Below are 15,346 nucleotides of genomic sequence, written 5' to 3'. Positions count from 1 at the left end.
CTTGCATCATGCAGCCCCATCTGCCTTAGGAGAAAAAAAGTAAATTCTGTATAGTGTTCCTTGAAACATCACCTCTGAGGAATCACCCCACTCACTGCACGCTTAAAAAACAAAAATCAGAAAACACACTCTGAGCTTTACAAATTCAGCATCACTCCAGAGCCAGGCTCCTCTGCTCCTATTAAATTAAGGGATGACTCCTGTAACTAAACAGGGCTTGGTTTGAGCTGTGTGTAATGGTGAACTTGCTCCATGATGTGTCACTTTAGACTTACTTGTGCTTTGAATCCTTAAATCCATTGCATGGAGGGGAGAACATTATATCTGTTTTCCTAACAGTGTTGGCATTCTATTCCAAAATCAGTACAATCTGTTGAAGTCAGGGTCACGTATTGGATGAACAGGGTCACTGCCCTACATCTCTTAAAATGAATCCAAATGATAGATCAAAGTGCCTTTTCAGAAAAAGGGAAAAAATGCAAACCAGACCCTGGCAGGTGCAGCTCTCCTCCTAAACCCTGTACAGTTCATAGGCAACAGCTCTGCAAACGTCTCTGTTCCTATGGTCAATGACATTGGCAACCAGAGGTGCTCAAAGGCAACTGCTGTTCAGCCGCTGGCAAATCACCTCCTAATAAAGGCTGCTAAAGGTTGCACTCCAGCAACCTTTTGGGAAATACAATAAATATGGAAAGATGCTTGCATGCCTGGAGCACTGTGGGAGCTCCTGACATTGTAGGAGCTGACAGCTTGATGTGCCTTGCTGTAAGGAGCAACCTTTGGATCAATTGGTTGATGCTATTGGTGAACTGGAGAACATCACGGTACCGTAGCCAGCAGAATTCAACACTCATTTCGCAGCGCATAATTATTTGAGAAAGCAAAAGGTGAATTTTTTACCCGGTCGCTGGGAAAACTCCTGCAGATTTAAACATCCCAAAGGCACCACGCAAGGCTCCATCCCAAGCCCATACTTCCCCTACACGCTGTAGGGGAAGCGTGGCTTCCCCTGCACAGGGGGTATCTCGCACCTGCCGAGCCCCGCATCCCGTGGGTGCACAGGCACCCGGCCGCTCTCCTGCCCGGACCAGGAGCGCTCCCGGCGCTGCTGCCGCTGTCCAGCAGCGCTCCCACAATCCACAGCCGAGCCCCGACCGCAGCGGCGATCACCGCAACACCGCCTTGAAACCTGAGCCCCGTCCTCAAACCCTCTGGGGACCCGCCCGAGGGGCTGCGGAGCCTTCCAGGCACCAGAACCGGCTTCCCCGGGACACTGCCCGCCCCCGCCCCGAGCGGTGCCCGGTGCCGCGGGTCCGTACTCACCGCGGCGCGGGGCTCTCCGACGCCGGCGCTGGTCCCGGCAGCCGCCTCGGTGGCCGCTCGCCCCTCTCTGTACGTGCGCGGCGGAGCGCGGGCAGGGAAGCCCCCGCCGCCCGCTCCGCGCCGCCGGCGAGGCCGCACCCACCCACCCTACGTGCGGCTCGGCAGCCGCGGCCCCCTCCCCGCCCGCCCCGCTGCCCCGGCCGCCTACGTGTGGCCGTGCATGCGGGGAGCGGGCGGCACGGCACGGCACGATATGACACGGCAGGGCAGGGAAGGGCAGGGCACGGCATCCCGCCGCTCGGGGGGGGGGCGGCCGCCGGCTTATCCCTGCCTGCCACTCTTGCCCAGGCGGAAACGGGGCTCCCGCAGCCGCCGGCGTTTTGGGACAGCCGGGGGAGCAGCGGGGACGGCGGAGGGGGCCGGCAGTGGCCCTTCACCGGAGCGTGGCGGCGTGTCACGTCCTCACGGCCGCGCGGCGCGGGCGTTCGCCGGGACGGCCGGGCGCCCCTCCCGCTGGGGAACCGCTGTTCCCCAGCCAGGCGGGTCACGGTCCCCGAGCTCGCTGCCGGGGATGCCTGCGGGGACTGGGGCGGGGATGTGAGCCCTACGCCTCGAGAGCGTCCCCAGGATCTCTGGGCTGTGGTAGAGCGGCGCCTGTCCGAGCGGTCCCGCCGCTGCTCCTCCCGCCCGAACCCGCTCATCCCCGCGGGCTGCGCCCCGGGACCACCCAGGGATGCCCTGCTCAGAGACGCATTTTGCCTGTTGACCTCCCACGGAGGAGGGGAGCGGGACAGCGCCCAGGGCGGGCAGAACGAGCGCCATCACTGACGGCGCCATCACTGCCGACACACAGCGGCACCGGGACCGCGGGTCGGGGCAGCCCCGCTCCCTCACGGGCAGCCCGGGCAGCTCCTCCCGGCCCCGCCCGGCACGGGCCGTGCGCAGGCGCGGGAGGGGCACGCAGGCGCCGCGCGGCTGTTGTGGTGCGGGAGCGCATGCGCGGAGCGGCCGCGGGGTGAGCGGGGGGCCGGCGTGATGAGCACCTTGCCGGGGCTGAAGGAGGACTGCGAGGAGCTGCTCGGCGCCTTCCAGCAGGCAGACACCGTCCGCTTCGAGCGCTTCGCCGAGCTGTGGCGGGAGCGCCGCTTCCACACCATTTTCTAGTAAGGGAGGGAGGGAGGAGACGGCGGAGATGCCTCCCGGCCTCCCCTCAGGCCAAGCTGCGCCTGCCCTCTCCTTCCCCTCTCCTGTCTCTCGCCTCTCCTCTCCTGCCCCTCGGCTTCCCCTCGCCAGGCCCGCTGCCCCCGGTGCTGAGTTTCCCCGCGGGGTAGGCCAGCCTTAAAGGAGGTGTGGGTGGGCCGTGTGCCCCCTCAGGCCTGGCTCAGGGAGAGGGGTGCCTGGCTGGGTTCTAAAGAAAGCGAAGCATCGGTCCCTCTGTAATGATGGAAGAGAGTTTTAAATTCAGGGTATTTCGTGCATTAGGAATGTGTGGGGTTTGAGCGGTAACTCCGCAGGCAGCTTGGTGCAATCCTCGGGAGATTTAAAAGTGTGATCGCAGGACATGCTTGCTTGACTGAATCATAGAATATCCTGAGTTGGAAGGAGCCCACACGGATGATGGAGTCCAGCTTCTGGCCCTGCACAGGTCACCCCAAGGGTCACAGCCTGTGCTGAGAATCTTGTCCAGACTCTTGAACTCTGCCAGGTTGTGATTCTTGGGGTCATCCTCTGCAGGGCCAGTAGCTGGACTCAGTGATCCTTGCGGGTCTCTTCTAGCTGAGGACATTCAATGATTCTCTATTTTTAAAACATCTAAAGCTTTTTTCTGCATTATGAAGTTTTCTAAAGCCTGCAGTTTTATATTTACCTGTTTAACATGTTACCTTTTTTTGTTGTTGTTGTTGTTGTTGTTTGTTTATTTGCTTTAGTGGTAGAATAAGAGCTTTGGAGAGGAATAAGATCACAAAGAAGACTCTAGATCTGGCCCAGCAGTACTTCTTTCCCCCCTACTCCTTCCAGATCCGAGTTGGTGCTCTGTACCTTCTGTATGGGCTCTATAATGCCCAGCTTTGTCAGCCAAAACAAAAGGTAATTGTTCCTGAGGTGTTATTCTCAGGAGATACTAGACATAAGATATGTGGTCTGCTTTGTCATCATAAATGGTTAGGGCATTTCCTCTCACTTTCTCAAAGTAATAATACTTAAAGCCAGATTGGAAGCTGCTGGGAAATGCAGGGACAGAGAATGTGTTCATCAGCTGTAGGGTGAACCCCATTACAGCCTGAGTTACTCTTTAGAATTCCAACAGAATGGAGACTGGATTATTTGCACTTCCTGTTTACCAGAAAAGGAATTCATAAATAGGTTGAGAGGGTGAATGACACCCTCCTTGCTGCTTTTAGGATAAGAGACCAATATCTAAAGGAATTAGAAACTCAGTGCAAGGAGAAGTGGTTTGCTTGGGAACTTTGTGATATATGTTCAGTGCACGTGCAAAATCGAGTCCAAATTCTTTAAATAACAAACTGAATTTGGAGTAGTCTACAACAATGCCATGATGTCTCAGATTTTGACCTCAGAGGAATCAATAACTTTTTATGAAGATGAATTTAGGCAATTTTAAAGGCACTGCTGGATAGCAGCTATAAGAGGGTACACGAGTTATCCAGAAAGTTAAGCAGGGAGAAAGGGAAGTGGGCAGAGTGGATGTGACAGGAGAGAAAGGAAGAAATAAAGGAAGGAGAACATTTATGAGCATTTCAGTGGCAGCACAACCTGGTATGAGTATTGTTTCCTAATCACAAGTGAAGGGGAGTGTCCCAGGTGCAGACTATTTTTCACACACTTCAGAATGTGAAGAATGAATGTCTTCAAATATCAGAAAGGACTTGTGTTCCATGTCACTGTCAAAGAAAGTGGCATAATAATGATCTTAGTGGTAATAACAAATGTTATAGTGGGATCCTTTCTGCAGCTCTGGACATGCAGGTGTTGTCTGTAGTCAGATCACAGTAGACTGTAGATCACAGTAGTGAGCTCAGTTAATTTTTGTGGTTGAAATCTTGGTTTAACAGTATGTAACTCTTTTGTTGCAGATCAGAATTGCACTCAAGGATTGGCCTGAAATCCAGAAATTTCATCTGGATCTGCTTGACTCCCAGCACTATGATGCAGCCTATATCTTCAGGAGACTGCGACTTGCCAGAGCCTTCCATTTCACAGCAATGCCAAAGCTAGTGAGTTATTACATTAATGACTTACATTTTTAAACAAAATACCCTCATCTTTTGATGCCTGACAGTTCAACAGCACTCTTGGTTAGCTCAGCCTTGAGGCTGTGTTAAAATGCAATTATGTGTGGCTTAACATAGGTAGGTGATGAAGAGCTTAGAGGATGTTTGAATGCTTCTCACTTGAAAATATTTTATCAGTATCTAATGTTCCTAATGGATTTGAGATGTCTTACCAGTTGGAGAAATTAGTCTAGGTGCTATATTAAATTCTTAACTAGACAATAATTTGTGAAAAGTGCTGCCTCTGAGCATGTGACATCAAAGCTGTTGTTTTATGTGGTTTTATGCCTTTCAGTATCTCCCATCTGATTGATGGATATGCAGTAGGAGTTCTAAAGAGGAGGTGCCATTTAAAGTTTTCTTTTAGGTCACAAACATTTCTTCTTGTTTTAGCTGACCTACAGAACTAAGAAGAAGATTGAGGAAAATTATTTTAAAGAAGAATTTAAGGACCCGAGTAACAGAGTAAACAGCCTCATCACTAATGATGTATTGGAGGTACAGTAACCTTTAAACTACAGATTAATCAATGGGGTTTGTTTTGTTTTAATTTCTCGTTTGTCCAAGAGCTGTAACTTCTCTAATCAGCAGTCTTGTCCTTTTGTGGAGTGCAGACTAAGGGAATTTTACCAGACACTCAGAAATGTGGCATTTAATTTGGAAGAATTGTGGTGCCTTTTTCAATACTGAAATATGCTCTAATGTTTTGTGGTTTTGCCTCAGTAAGATGTAAAAGGGTGTAAATGGTTAATTGTCACTTAGGGAACAATGGAAAAGGGGGGGAAGCATGTTTGTTTTGATATATCTGCAGGTTGCAGGATTGATACTTGTGATAATATGAATTTACTTACCTGCAAGTTCATAGCCTTCTCCCACCTTTATTTCTCGTTTCAAACATTGGGTTTTTTTATTATTTGATGCATTTGATAAAAACCTGAGTAATTCAAGTGAGCTAAAAGTTCTGATATAAAGCCAGGTAAAGGTTCACTCAGTGGTAGAACTTTCTTTGCAGTTTTTTTCATTTATTGCTGGCAAATGTGTATCAGTAAGGTTGAAAGCAGTGGTACAGAAATCTGTGAAGTAAAATGTTTCCTCCAAAGAGATGAAAATAAACCACAGTATCAGAATGAACTGTGTGTGATCAGTGGCCCTGAATAACCTTCTTAGTTAAAATAATATAAGATACTCTTTCTTCTTTAGCTTATTTGATGGGTCACTTCTGGTTTACAGGATTCCTTGGCTCTAAAACTCACTCTAACCACAGTGAGTTTCTAACATTCCTCCTGGTCCAGTGGTCTCCTTAGAATGGTTTCTATAACCCTGGGTTTGTACATTGAGGACTAATACTGCTTTACTGCTGGAATCTTTTTTTTTTCCTGAAAGACACTTTTTAAAAAAATAATTTCAGGAGCTGATGAATGTTCACGACCACTACCAGAAAATGAAGTGTGTCATTTCAGCTGACAAATCCCAGCCAGACAAGGCCCTAAGCTTGATAAAAGATGACTTTGTGGTTAATCTCAAAGACATAACCTTGGAACATCAGGAATGGCAGCAGAACAGAATGGTAGGTACTACCGACCACTATGTTGTGGGGCCTCAGCAGGTTGGGTGAACATGTAAGAACTGGATTTCTTGATGTGATTACATCTCAGACTGAAGGAGAAGGAACTGTGACACTGAAGGCTCACAGTGTGTGAAACCTGAGGCAGGGATGTGGTATGGAAGAAAGGACTTGTGGGTGGTCTTGCCTTGGACTACCACAAGTGACTGCTGAGAGGGAAGCCTGAAGGTGTGACTTCATTAAATACCTCTGTAACACATTCCTTTATCAAAGAAAGGCCACAGTGTAAGGCAGATATAGAAAATGGGCATGTGTGTAAATACTTGTGGTGTTCTTTACAGTTCTTTTATTTTAGCTGTCTTGTATATCACAGATGTTTAAAGAAAACCACTTTTCTTCCCCACAGAAATTATTCGGAAATGCTAAAGTAACTCCAGAAACAGAAAACAAAAAGAAAGAGGAGACTTGGCTAGAATCAGAGGTAAGGAAACTTCGCTGTGTTGCACAGGCCAGTTCATTTTTTGACTTCAGATCTCAGGCTAAGCAGTGTAAGGCAAAGTTTGATAGTTTGATAGTGTCAAAGTAATGTCCAAGGACAGCTGGTGGGGTTGGTTGCTTGGTTTTGCTTTTTAACTCATATTGTTTTCTGTTGAGATGAGAGCATTCACTGCTTTTAGTGACAGCTCTTAGGTGATCACCATAAAAAGTCTCTCTCAGGTAAGGAGGGAAAAGAGCTATGTTTTCTTGGCCAAACTCCTTTACACTTCCTCCTGGAGTTTCAGCTTAAGGCAATATTCATTTTTTTATGCTACAGAATTGTCTCATGTTGTACTTGTCTGCTTTGAATTTGGATAAGATGTGAAGTTTCAAATTTGAATTTTCTCCTCCCAGGCTTTGTAACAGTGAAGGAAACCAAAATTATGCTCTGTCTTTGTAATGATTTTTTTTTTTCCCCCTTGAAGTACCATTTTGGTGGCATGGAAATTGTGTAGAACTAATTATAGAGTTACAGCTCTAGTGAGCTGTTGCTCAGGTGGTTGCCTGATGCAATATTTCAGTACTGCTATAATAGAATAAGAATCTTTTCTGACTGAACTCTTGTTTCTTTACAGGGTTCTGAAAGAGCAAGTGCCCTGGCCAGAATCAAATACAAGTCTTATTCTGCAGTTGTTGAGGTAGGTATGAAAATTGATAGTGGGGATGTATTTATTTTTCAAGAGCAGTTTTAAGTACCAGTTTAATGTAAATGTTGGGTCAAAAAGAAATGAGTTAAAACTGCACTCTGTAATTCAGTTTTTGAATGACTTAGTTTTCCTAACACAGCAGGGAAACTCAAAGCTCTTATTCTTGTTAGATTTATGGAACAATGCAGATAAGGCCTGTGCTTAGGGGATTTTCCTTTACAGGGTATCTTTTAATATCTACTCTCTGTTTAAGTAGATGAAATTTTAAGAAGATGTATAAAAAATATGTGAGAGTTTAATTGCTCAGATTCTTTGTATCTTAGATATTGGAATCTTGGAAGATGCCTGTGAAAATGTGACTTGGGAGTTTAAAGTCAGTTGCAAGTTCTTGAAAACTTTGTTTCAGTAGCTTCTCCCTTAAAAGAGTATTGTTGGTTTGTCTTTTTCTTAGCAGTCCTATGAGAAACATATCACCTTTCTCTGTTTATTAAACTCTCCTATCAAAAAAATGTGTCATTAAATGAAACACAGCTCTGGATTTTTTAACAGTCCAGACTCGTGTATGTGCAGTGATGCTTTCTAGGCACTTCAGCAAAATATGATGGTAAGGAGGCTTTACAGAGCAGCAGGTTTTAGAAGTGTTGCTTTTGGGGGGATGTAAGGGGATGCAGGTTGGTAGTAACAGAGAATGGGTTGGGAATTAAGGAATGTTTCATTATTTGCATTTTAGGTTATACACCCATTAAATCATAGAAGGGCATTGTCCTGTTAAAATTGAAGAACAGCAACTAGTGGGAGTCTTCCCTCTCTCTTTCCCCTTCTATTCCTTTTCCATCCTGACATCAAGTTGAGGCTTTGGTCCCTGCTGGTTTGTCAAGTGACCCACAGCAAGATCTGGCTGTAGAAGTTCAGCTTTTTTTTGTCATTCAGGTTTCCAAATCCAGGAGACATCGGCAAGTGCAGTTGGAATCCTCTGAATCAGGGCCCAGTTGTGGGAAGTCTCCAGGTCGAAGTAAAAAAAAAGCCAGCAGGACACCACAGCCAGCAAGGAGAGGTTCTTCAGAAGTTAGAGGTACTTCTCCATTGCATCCATGAACATGGGGAGCTTGCAAAATTTATCCATTGCTTTGCTAGCTGGGTTAAATTTTGCTGTTGATCACTGAGAAATTACTTTTCCTAAGGAAATTCTCTTTCTGGTATCCACCTCTTCAACTGATAGAAGTGGCTCTGCTGTCTAAATTTTTTCCTTACTCCTTATTTGTTAGTTTAAATGAAGCTTAACAGCAAAATGGTTTTGGATTGTCCTTCCTTTTTGGATTGTCCTTCCTTTTTGGATTGTCCTTCCTTTTTGGATTGTCCTTCCTTTTTGGATTGTCTTTATTTTGAAGATGGGAATTTAATTTCTAAGTTCCAAACTCAGTTTTCAGACTTGCTTAGCCTCTGCTAGGGAAAAAAAGTTACTGAGGAAATGAATCCCTCTTCAGAGATGAGGATTAGGCAGTGTTGCCTTTGCTTGACTTTAAGAGCGTAGATGAAGTGTTTTGGAGCAGTAAGGACATTGTGACATGTTAAACTGAGTTGGTGATTAATTTGCTTTAAATTGGTAGTGTTAATTACTTGTTATTGTAGGTTCCTTAGTGAGCCATATGGAAGGTACTGTGAAAAGTAGGTTTGTCTGCAGCATTTGACAGCATCTCAGGAGAGCAGCAGTGAACAATCTTATAACTGCTAGATGAGGGATGTTGAAGCAAAAAAAAAGCCTGACAGTTTTTCCTTAAAATCTCTCTGCAGGTGAAATGCAAGAGGCAGAAGAAACTGTAACTCGGCATATCGGGATGCCAGTAATCACAGAAGAGGACTTGGATGAAGGAGGTACAACAATTGGAATTTCAGCAAACCAGTGACTTGTTTTTTAATATCCCTCTGCTGTTTTTTTCTGAAACTAAAGCTGATATTTGGATCATGTCTTGCTGCCTTGCAAAAGCTAGATTTGGTTTTAGCCTGCAAATTGTTACATGAAAATTGAAACTTTGAAATTCCATGGCAAAGTCTCCAGAGTAATTTTTTTCTACATAGATTTCATCATAGTGTGTTCAGAGTTAAAATTAGTCCAGTTTAAAGCAGTCTCATTCTTCTGTAATATAAGTTTGTCTTGAGGAGTTCCATTGTGTAGGGAAAAGTGATTTTTTTGGTCAGTCACCTGCTTACAGAAGATGCCTGTTCTGGTAACTGTGAACTTAGGAAAGAAGAGCCCTTGCTGCCCTCACCTTTGTTGAGGGAGAGAAAGTTCCTCTCTAGTCTTACTTTCAGCTGGGCAGTGTTTCATGGATTGAGCTCCAGTACAGCAATAGCATCCTCTGCTGTGCTGGAAGTTAGCTGACATTGTCAGGGAGGACTCTGGGAACTGCAGCAGGGGAGTGAATGGCTTTGCTGTCACTCAGGTTACTGGAAATAATGTGATTTTAACTGGGAAGCAGTGGTAAAACACATTGCTCAAAGCTGACAGTGGAGTTGCCCTGCAGAAGCAACAGTGTTGGATAATAACGAGCTGCTCTGCAGCTCAGAAGCTTCAGGTTCTGTTCTCAGCTGCTTGAGAACATGGCACAGTATAAAGAATCTTCTGCAGCTAATTTACTATCCAAAATTGTATGTAATGGAAGGATATTTAATACAAGGTGTGTTTAATACAATTTAATGCATTTAAATGTATTAAAATACATTTTTAGTGACGTATATTTATATTTGTTGGTTTTAGAAGCAAAGGAGCATCTTGTAGTACTGAAGTGAGATTGCATTCTCTGGTCACTTTTATTTGTAGACAGTGGGAATTCATTCAGTTTTAAATGGTCAGATTGAAGGTGCCATGGAGCATTTAATATTGTACTTTGTTTACTTTCCCTTCACTTGTCCACTTGTGGACAAAAAGTTTCCTTCTAAATCAGGAACGTTCTCCATTTCTCAGAATTTTCCAGTAAATTCTGAAGCATTAAAAATACCTATAAGCAGTCTCTTCAGATATTTTGTGAGTATTCCATTTGTCAAATTCACAGCAAAATCTGAAAGATGTTGGTGAGGAGCAGAAAGCTTTTAAGATGAAATAAGTTTTGAAGTACAGTATTCATCAATGGAATTTCAGTTGATACTTTGAATGACAGTGTGCTGTAGAATCCAGAAAGATTTTTTTTTTCATATTTACAAATCATGGGGAGAGATACAGGGAGGGGATTTCAAGAGCTCATCTAGTTAATTTTCTGTGCTGGATAGAATTCATTCTACTTGAACAACTCCCATGTAGGAAGATGGATTTAAAAGCTTGTAAAAACCCCTTTCTCTTTATTTTCTTTCAGAAGTATCTCTCCCCAAGAGGAGAAGATGACATTAGAGGATCCAGTTGGAGAAGCACTAATGTAAATTTTAATGACAAAATGAAAATGTCAGAGGTAATACCAGGTGCTTGTTTTGGATACCTTTGAACATAAAAGAAGTGTCTGGGACCAGAACCACAGGTGATGCTGGAATACTGGTAGTGACTGGGATACTTCAGCTGTCTTGTGGTGCCTTTATCACCACAAGATAAAGATGGTGACCACATGGTGAATGCTTCTTGTTGGGAGGCTGAAGTTGCTGTGTCCTGGCTGAGCTGGAAGAAGAAGGCTCAGAAAATATTTGCCCATGTAAGAGATGTCTATAATCCTTTATCTCTGAACAAAAGGGTATTGACTGTTGAAAATTAGTACAATAAATTATTTTTCACGCTTGACTTGCTCCATTTTATGCTGTGTAAACTTCACTGCTTATCATGGTTTGATCCCACACATGTGGAAATGAACTTGATGATAAGCTTTTTGTTGTGCCCTGTCTCCAGCTGATCTGGAGCTACTGTGTATTAAAATAAAAGGAGGTAATGGGTGTTCATTATTTCTGCAGATAACCCTAAGCTGTACAAGGGCAGGACTGGAATTCCAAATGATCTTTATAAATTGGAGGGGAGTGAAAGAAGTGAGTGCAGAAATAGACATGGATCTCAGCATTGAGAACAGGCACAGCATGGGGAAATACTTGCTTGGCACCACTGCAGCAGAAGCAGCAAATGGACTGAGAATCATCAGCTGGAATATTTTTGTAAACACTGAAACCAGTAGAATTTGTGTCACTCAGCCTTGGAAGGCTGTAGCCTTAAGTATTCCCATCTGACCACAACAGTTTAAGAGGAATGTGGAGTTACTCTCCTTGGAATTTCTCCAGTTGATCACAGCTGTTCTTTCAAGGAAGGCAAAGGAGTTAAATGTCCTTTTCTACAAGATGAAATAGAAATTAGAAATTTGAAAGATTTTGAATACAGAAAGAACCTAATTTGAATTAATTAGTTTGATAGTATGACTGTCAAAGGCTAGAGGAACTGAAGTGCTCTTACCTAGAAGAAAAAACATTTAAATGGAGATACAAATTGTTTGACTATCAAAGGTTTCCATATTAAATGTGTTGGTTGGCAAGGAGGAATGGTCCAAAATGAGGTCTGACACTGGAAAAGCTGATGATGAAGTGCCAGTTTTGCACTTGACCTTGTTAATGAGAAAAGAGGAAACACTTTGTAATAAAGCCAAACCTTACTGCACTGTAAACTGAACAGTCAAATACTGAGTTGAGTAACCAAAGTCTTGATAGTCTAATCCAAAAGTCATTAGTAGCTCAGATCTAATTATTATAGAAAAAGGAATACGTCTACACAGAGGAAAAACCCCTATAGCAGTAACAACACATTTAAAGTCATCATACATCTTTTTTTTCTGGTTTATCATTTGCTCTTCCTCTTTGGCCTGAGGTTGGGCTAAGGCTGTGGGTGGTTCAGATGTGGTCTTCTTGAAAGGACTCATCTATGGCTATGAATGTTTTGGAGGTATAATTTCTGTAAATTTTGAACAATTTGGTTTTATTTAGGTTTTTTGACAGTGACAATGCCTGTGCTTTTCTGTTAGCTGCACAAACCTTGCCTCTGTGCATTTCTTCTACTTTTTGATGAGGAGGTACAAAAAAAAAAACAGAAGAGACCTCAAAGGGAAACTTAATCAGACTGTTTTTGCTCAGGAACATGTTTAAGGAACATGTTTAATACTGTTCCCTGCAGTGGCACTTTTTCATAGCACAACCATCTCATTTGCCTCTCCTTATACCTTTGAGCCATTCCAAGAGCTGACTAAGGGGTGGAATTTGTCACAATTTTTGATACTCAGTGTCATGAGTCCTCCCTGTGCTCCTCTGCAAATGATGTACAAAGCTTGCAAAGACTTGGCTAGGCACAAGGATGGGTGCATTCAACTAGAAATTGTTTTCATATTGTAATCATGAAAACAAATCTTCTGTAATTTGTTTATAAAATGACATAGATGGAAAATAGAAGTCATGATTGAGAATAAACTTGCAACTGCTGAGTGTATGCATGGTGATGTTTTAAAACAGTAATCCTGAGAATTTTGAGGCAGCTGTAAGCAGAGATTCACAATGCTGGTGTAATCTTTAAAGGAAAAAAAATCCCTTTCTGGAGTCTGATGGGCAATTACAGGCTTTGAAAAACAGCAGAGGGACTTCCTAAAATGCTTCATTGAAGCAAGCAGCTGTCATTAAAAAAACCCTTCAACAGTAATTCTGGAAATCCAAATAGTAATAGTAGTAGTAGACTTTCTGGGATCCAGATTCTCTCCTGGTTGTAGCCTCAGCTACTGCAGTGGTTAAAGTCTGCAAGGAAATTTAATCTCTGTAGTGCCAGCCTAATTTCCAGCTGTGCTGGTGGATAGGAGTGAGGCCATATGACAGTGTGTATCTGGATGTTACAGTTTTCAGAAATAAATGGAATAATTATGTTTTGGCTGGAGCTTCTCTGAGGTAGCTGCTTAACTGTTCATCCAAAAGTAATCACCATTTCTTTGGCAGAGGTGAAAGATCTCTTAGTGGAGGCTGGAGCCAGTGCTCAGTGTTTGTGAGAATAATGTGGGTGATGAAAAGCAAAATGCACCTAAAACACCTAGAGGTGACATCAGTTTACAGAACCACAGAAACAATTATCTGGGAAAAGACCTCTGGCATTATTGAGTCCAACTTTTGACTGATCACCGCCTTGTCAACCACAGCATGGCACTGAGTGCAATGTCCAGTCTTTTCCTGAGCACCTGGGAACTGTCTAAGTGAAAATATACAATATACTTTTTATTCTTATTATTAAAGTAACCGACAATATGTAATTAAGTCCAAGTAAGTGCAAAAGACTGGACAAATTAAGCTCAAATACCAGCTCAGGAATGCTCCTGTAAGCAGTTGTGCTCAACCTGAAGGTTTTTGCAGCCTTCAAACTGAAGTTGAAACCCCAATATGGGAGTGACGTGAAAAAATTCCAAATGCCATGGATGCCAGTGAAGATCTCTGTGTGTACAGCTTAGTGTCAATGTAGGTATCACCTCTAGAATAACTGGAGAATCCTACAGTAAAAGGGATTTTGCTGTTTGTTATAAGGCCAGATTGTTTACTGTGAAATTCTATTAAGTGAATTTGTGTAGCTACAATTGCACATCTCTAGTGAGCACGGAGAAAAATTAATTAATCACCATCTGCATAAAGACACATTACAAAGCTGGAGAGACTGTTCCACTCATTTCTTTTTCAGACTAAAATCAAAAGCAGTCTGCTTTCTTTTTGTTGCTTTTTTTTTTCAGGATTCTAAAGGTGGACCTGATCCTAAAGGACTAAAAGATACTTTGAGGTTTATTCTGGTGTTATACTTAAATGTCTTATGTAACTGGACTCTATGCAGAGTGTTTGTTTTCTCTCATCACATGAGACCTGCATAGCAGATTTCTTCAAATGACACTGGTATTTTATCTCTTCTTGTCTGGAATGTTTCATTTTGAAGTTCATTCTGCATCTGGAGTTGCTTATTTAGATTTTACAAAGCTTGCTAAGTGGCTTCCTCAGCCCATTTTCATCTTGGCCTTCAAATCTGGGCACATGATTAAGCCAGATAATGGAATATTTCCCTCCTCCGTGTACAGCCCAATGTTTGGAAATGGGACTCCTGGAATTTCATCAGCTACAAGGAATTTAAAAATGTGCTGAGCTCTGTCTTTCTCCTATCACTTAGAATTTAGAATTGTAGAAGATCCGGAGAGGGATGGGACCTACAACAATTGAAATCCAACTGCTGGCCCAGCCTGGGCCATCCCAGGAGTCACACCATGTGCCTGAAAGCCTTGTCCAAATGCTGAATTCTGTCAGCCTTGGTGACCAGTGCCCTGGGGTGCCTGTTCAGTGCCCAAGCACCCTTTGGAGGAAAAACCTTTTCCTGATACCCAACCTAAACCTCCCCTGACACAAAGTCAGGTCATTCCCTCAGGTCCTGTCACTGGTCACCAGAGAAGAAATCAGTGCCTGCCCCTCTCTTCCCCTCAAGGGGAAGTTACAGACTGTGACAAACTCTCCCCTCAGCCTCCTCCAAGCTGAACAGACCAAGTGAGCTCAGCTGCTCTTCTGTGGCTTCACCTCTGGCCTTTCACCATCTTCATGGCCCCTGGGTCAATCTCTATGCTGTGACACAGTTTGGCTGTGATAGAATCCATCAAAGCAACATCACCTTTCAGCAGCTCGAGCTTTCTGTAGCAGACACCAAACTGCTTCCTCTTTAGTCACAGCAATGTAAATCTGGGAAATGTGGGAAATAAGGCAGAACATAAGAGGACATAACCCTCAGCTGCTAAGGGCTGTTGAAGATGGGGAGTAACTTGGTTTTTTGTTATAAAAAAAAGGGTTTTGAAAAGCGAGGTAGCAATTAAATCCGAGAGACAGGCTCGGTGCACCCTGCCGAGCAGGTGATTCTGACACAGGGCTGCGAGTTGTCACTGTCCATCCCGCTGGGGTGGGGGCTGCCCGCTGTATTTCACACGTGCTGCCAGCCGCTCAGCCCAGTCCTGAGCACCCATGGATAGACACGGTTCAAC

General features: G+C 44.0%; 1 protein-coding gene across 1 annotated transcript; it reads left to right on the top strand.

The window, feature by feature from the left end:
• Positions 1–2,314: 2,314 nt before the first annotated feature.
• On the top strand, positions 2,315–11,124 carry SNAPC1 (small nuclear RNA activating complex polypeptide 1). The gene is made up of 10 exons (XM_059850518.1): positions 2,315–2,486; positions 3,252–3,411; positions 4,419–4,559; positions 5,010–5,114; positions 6,025–6,183; positions 6,587–6,661; positions 7,293–7,355; positions 8,295–8,436; positions 9,156–9,236; positions 10,712–11,124. Exons 1-10 carry the CDS (start codon positions 2,359–2,361, stop codon positions 10,738–10,740), a joined length of 1,083 nt encoding a protein of 360 aa, XP_059706501.1. The 5' UTR covers positions 2,315–2,358; the 3' UTR covers positions 10,741–11,124.
• The last annotated feature ends 4,222 nt before the right edge of the window (positions 11,125–15,346 follow it).

Source organism: Haemorhous mexicanus, chromosome 6 (assembly GCF_027477595.1).
Source record: "Haemorhous mexicanus isolate bHaeMex1 chromosome 6, bHaeMex1.pri, whole genome shotgun sequence".
Lineage (NCBI taxonomy): Eukaryota > Metazoa > Chordata > Aves > Passeriformes > Fringillidae > Haemorhous > Haemorhous mexicanus.
Note: the sequence above shows the minus strand (reverse complement) of the source record. Positions and strands in the feature narration are given on the sequence as shown.

What these genes read in the sequence shown, in the direction of transcription:
- SNAPC1 (XM_059850518.1), top strand. Translation starts at nt 2,359, where the DNA reads ATGAGCACCTTGCCGGGGCTGAAGGAGGACTGCGAGGAGCTGCTCGGC. An exon ending in CGCTTCCACACCATTTTCTA is followed by an intron (nt 2,487 to 3,251) that starts GTAAGGGAGGGA and finishes TATTTGCTTTAG; the next exon opens with TGGTAGAATAAGAGCTTTGG. An exon ending in AGGTTCTTCAGAAGTTAGAG is followed by an intron (nt 8,437 to 9,155) that starts GTACTTCTCCAT and finishes ATCTCTCTGCAG; the next exon opens with GTGAAATGCAAGAGGCAGAA.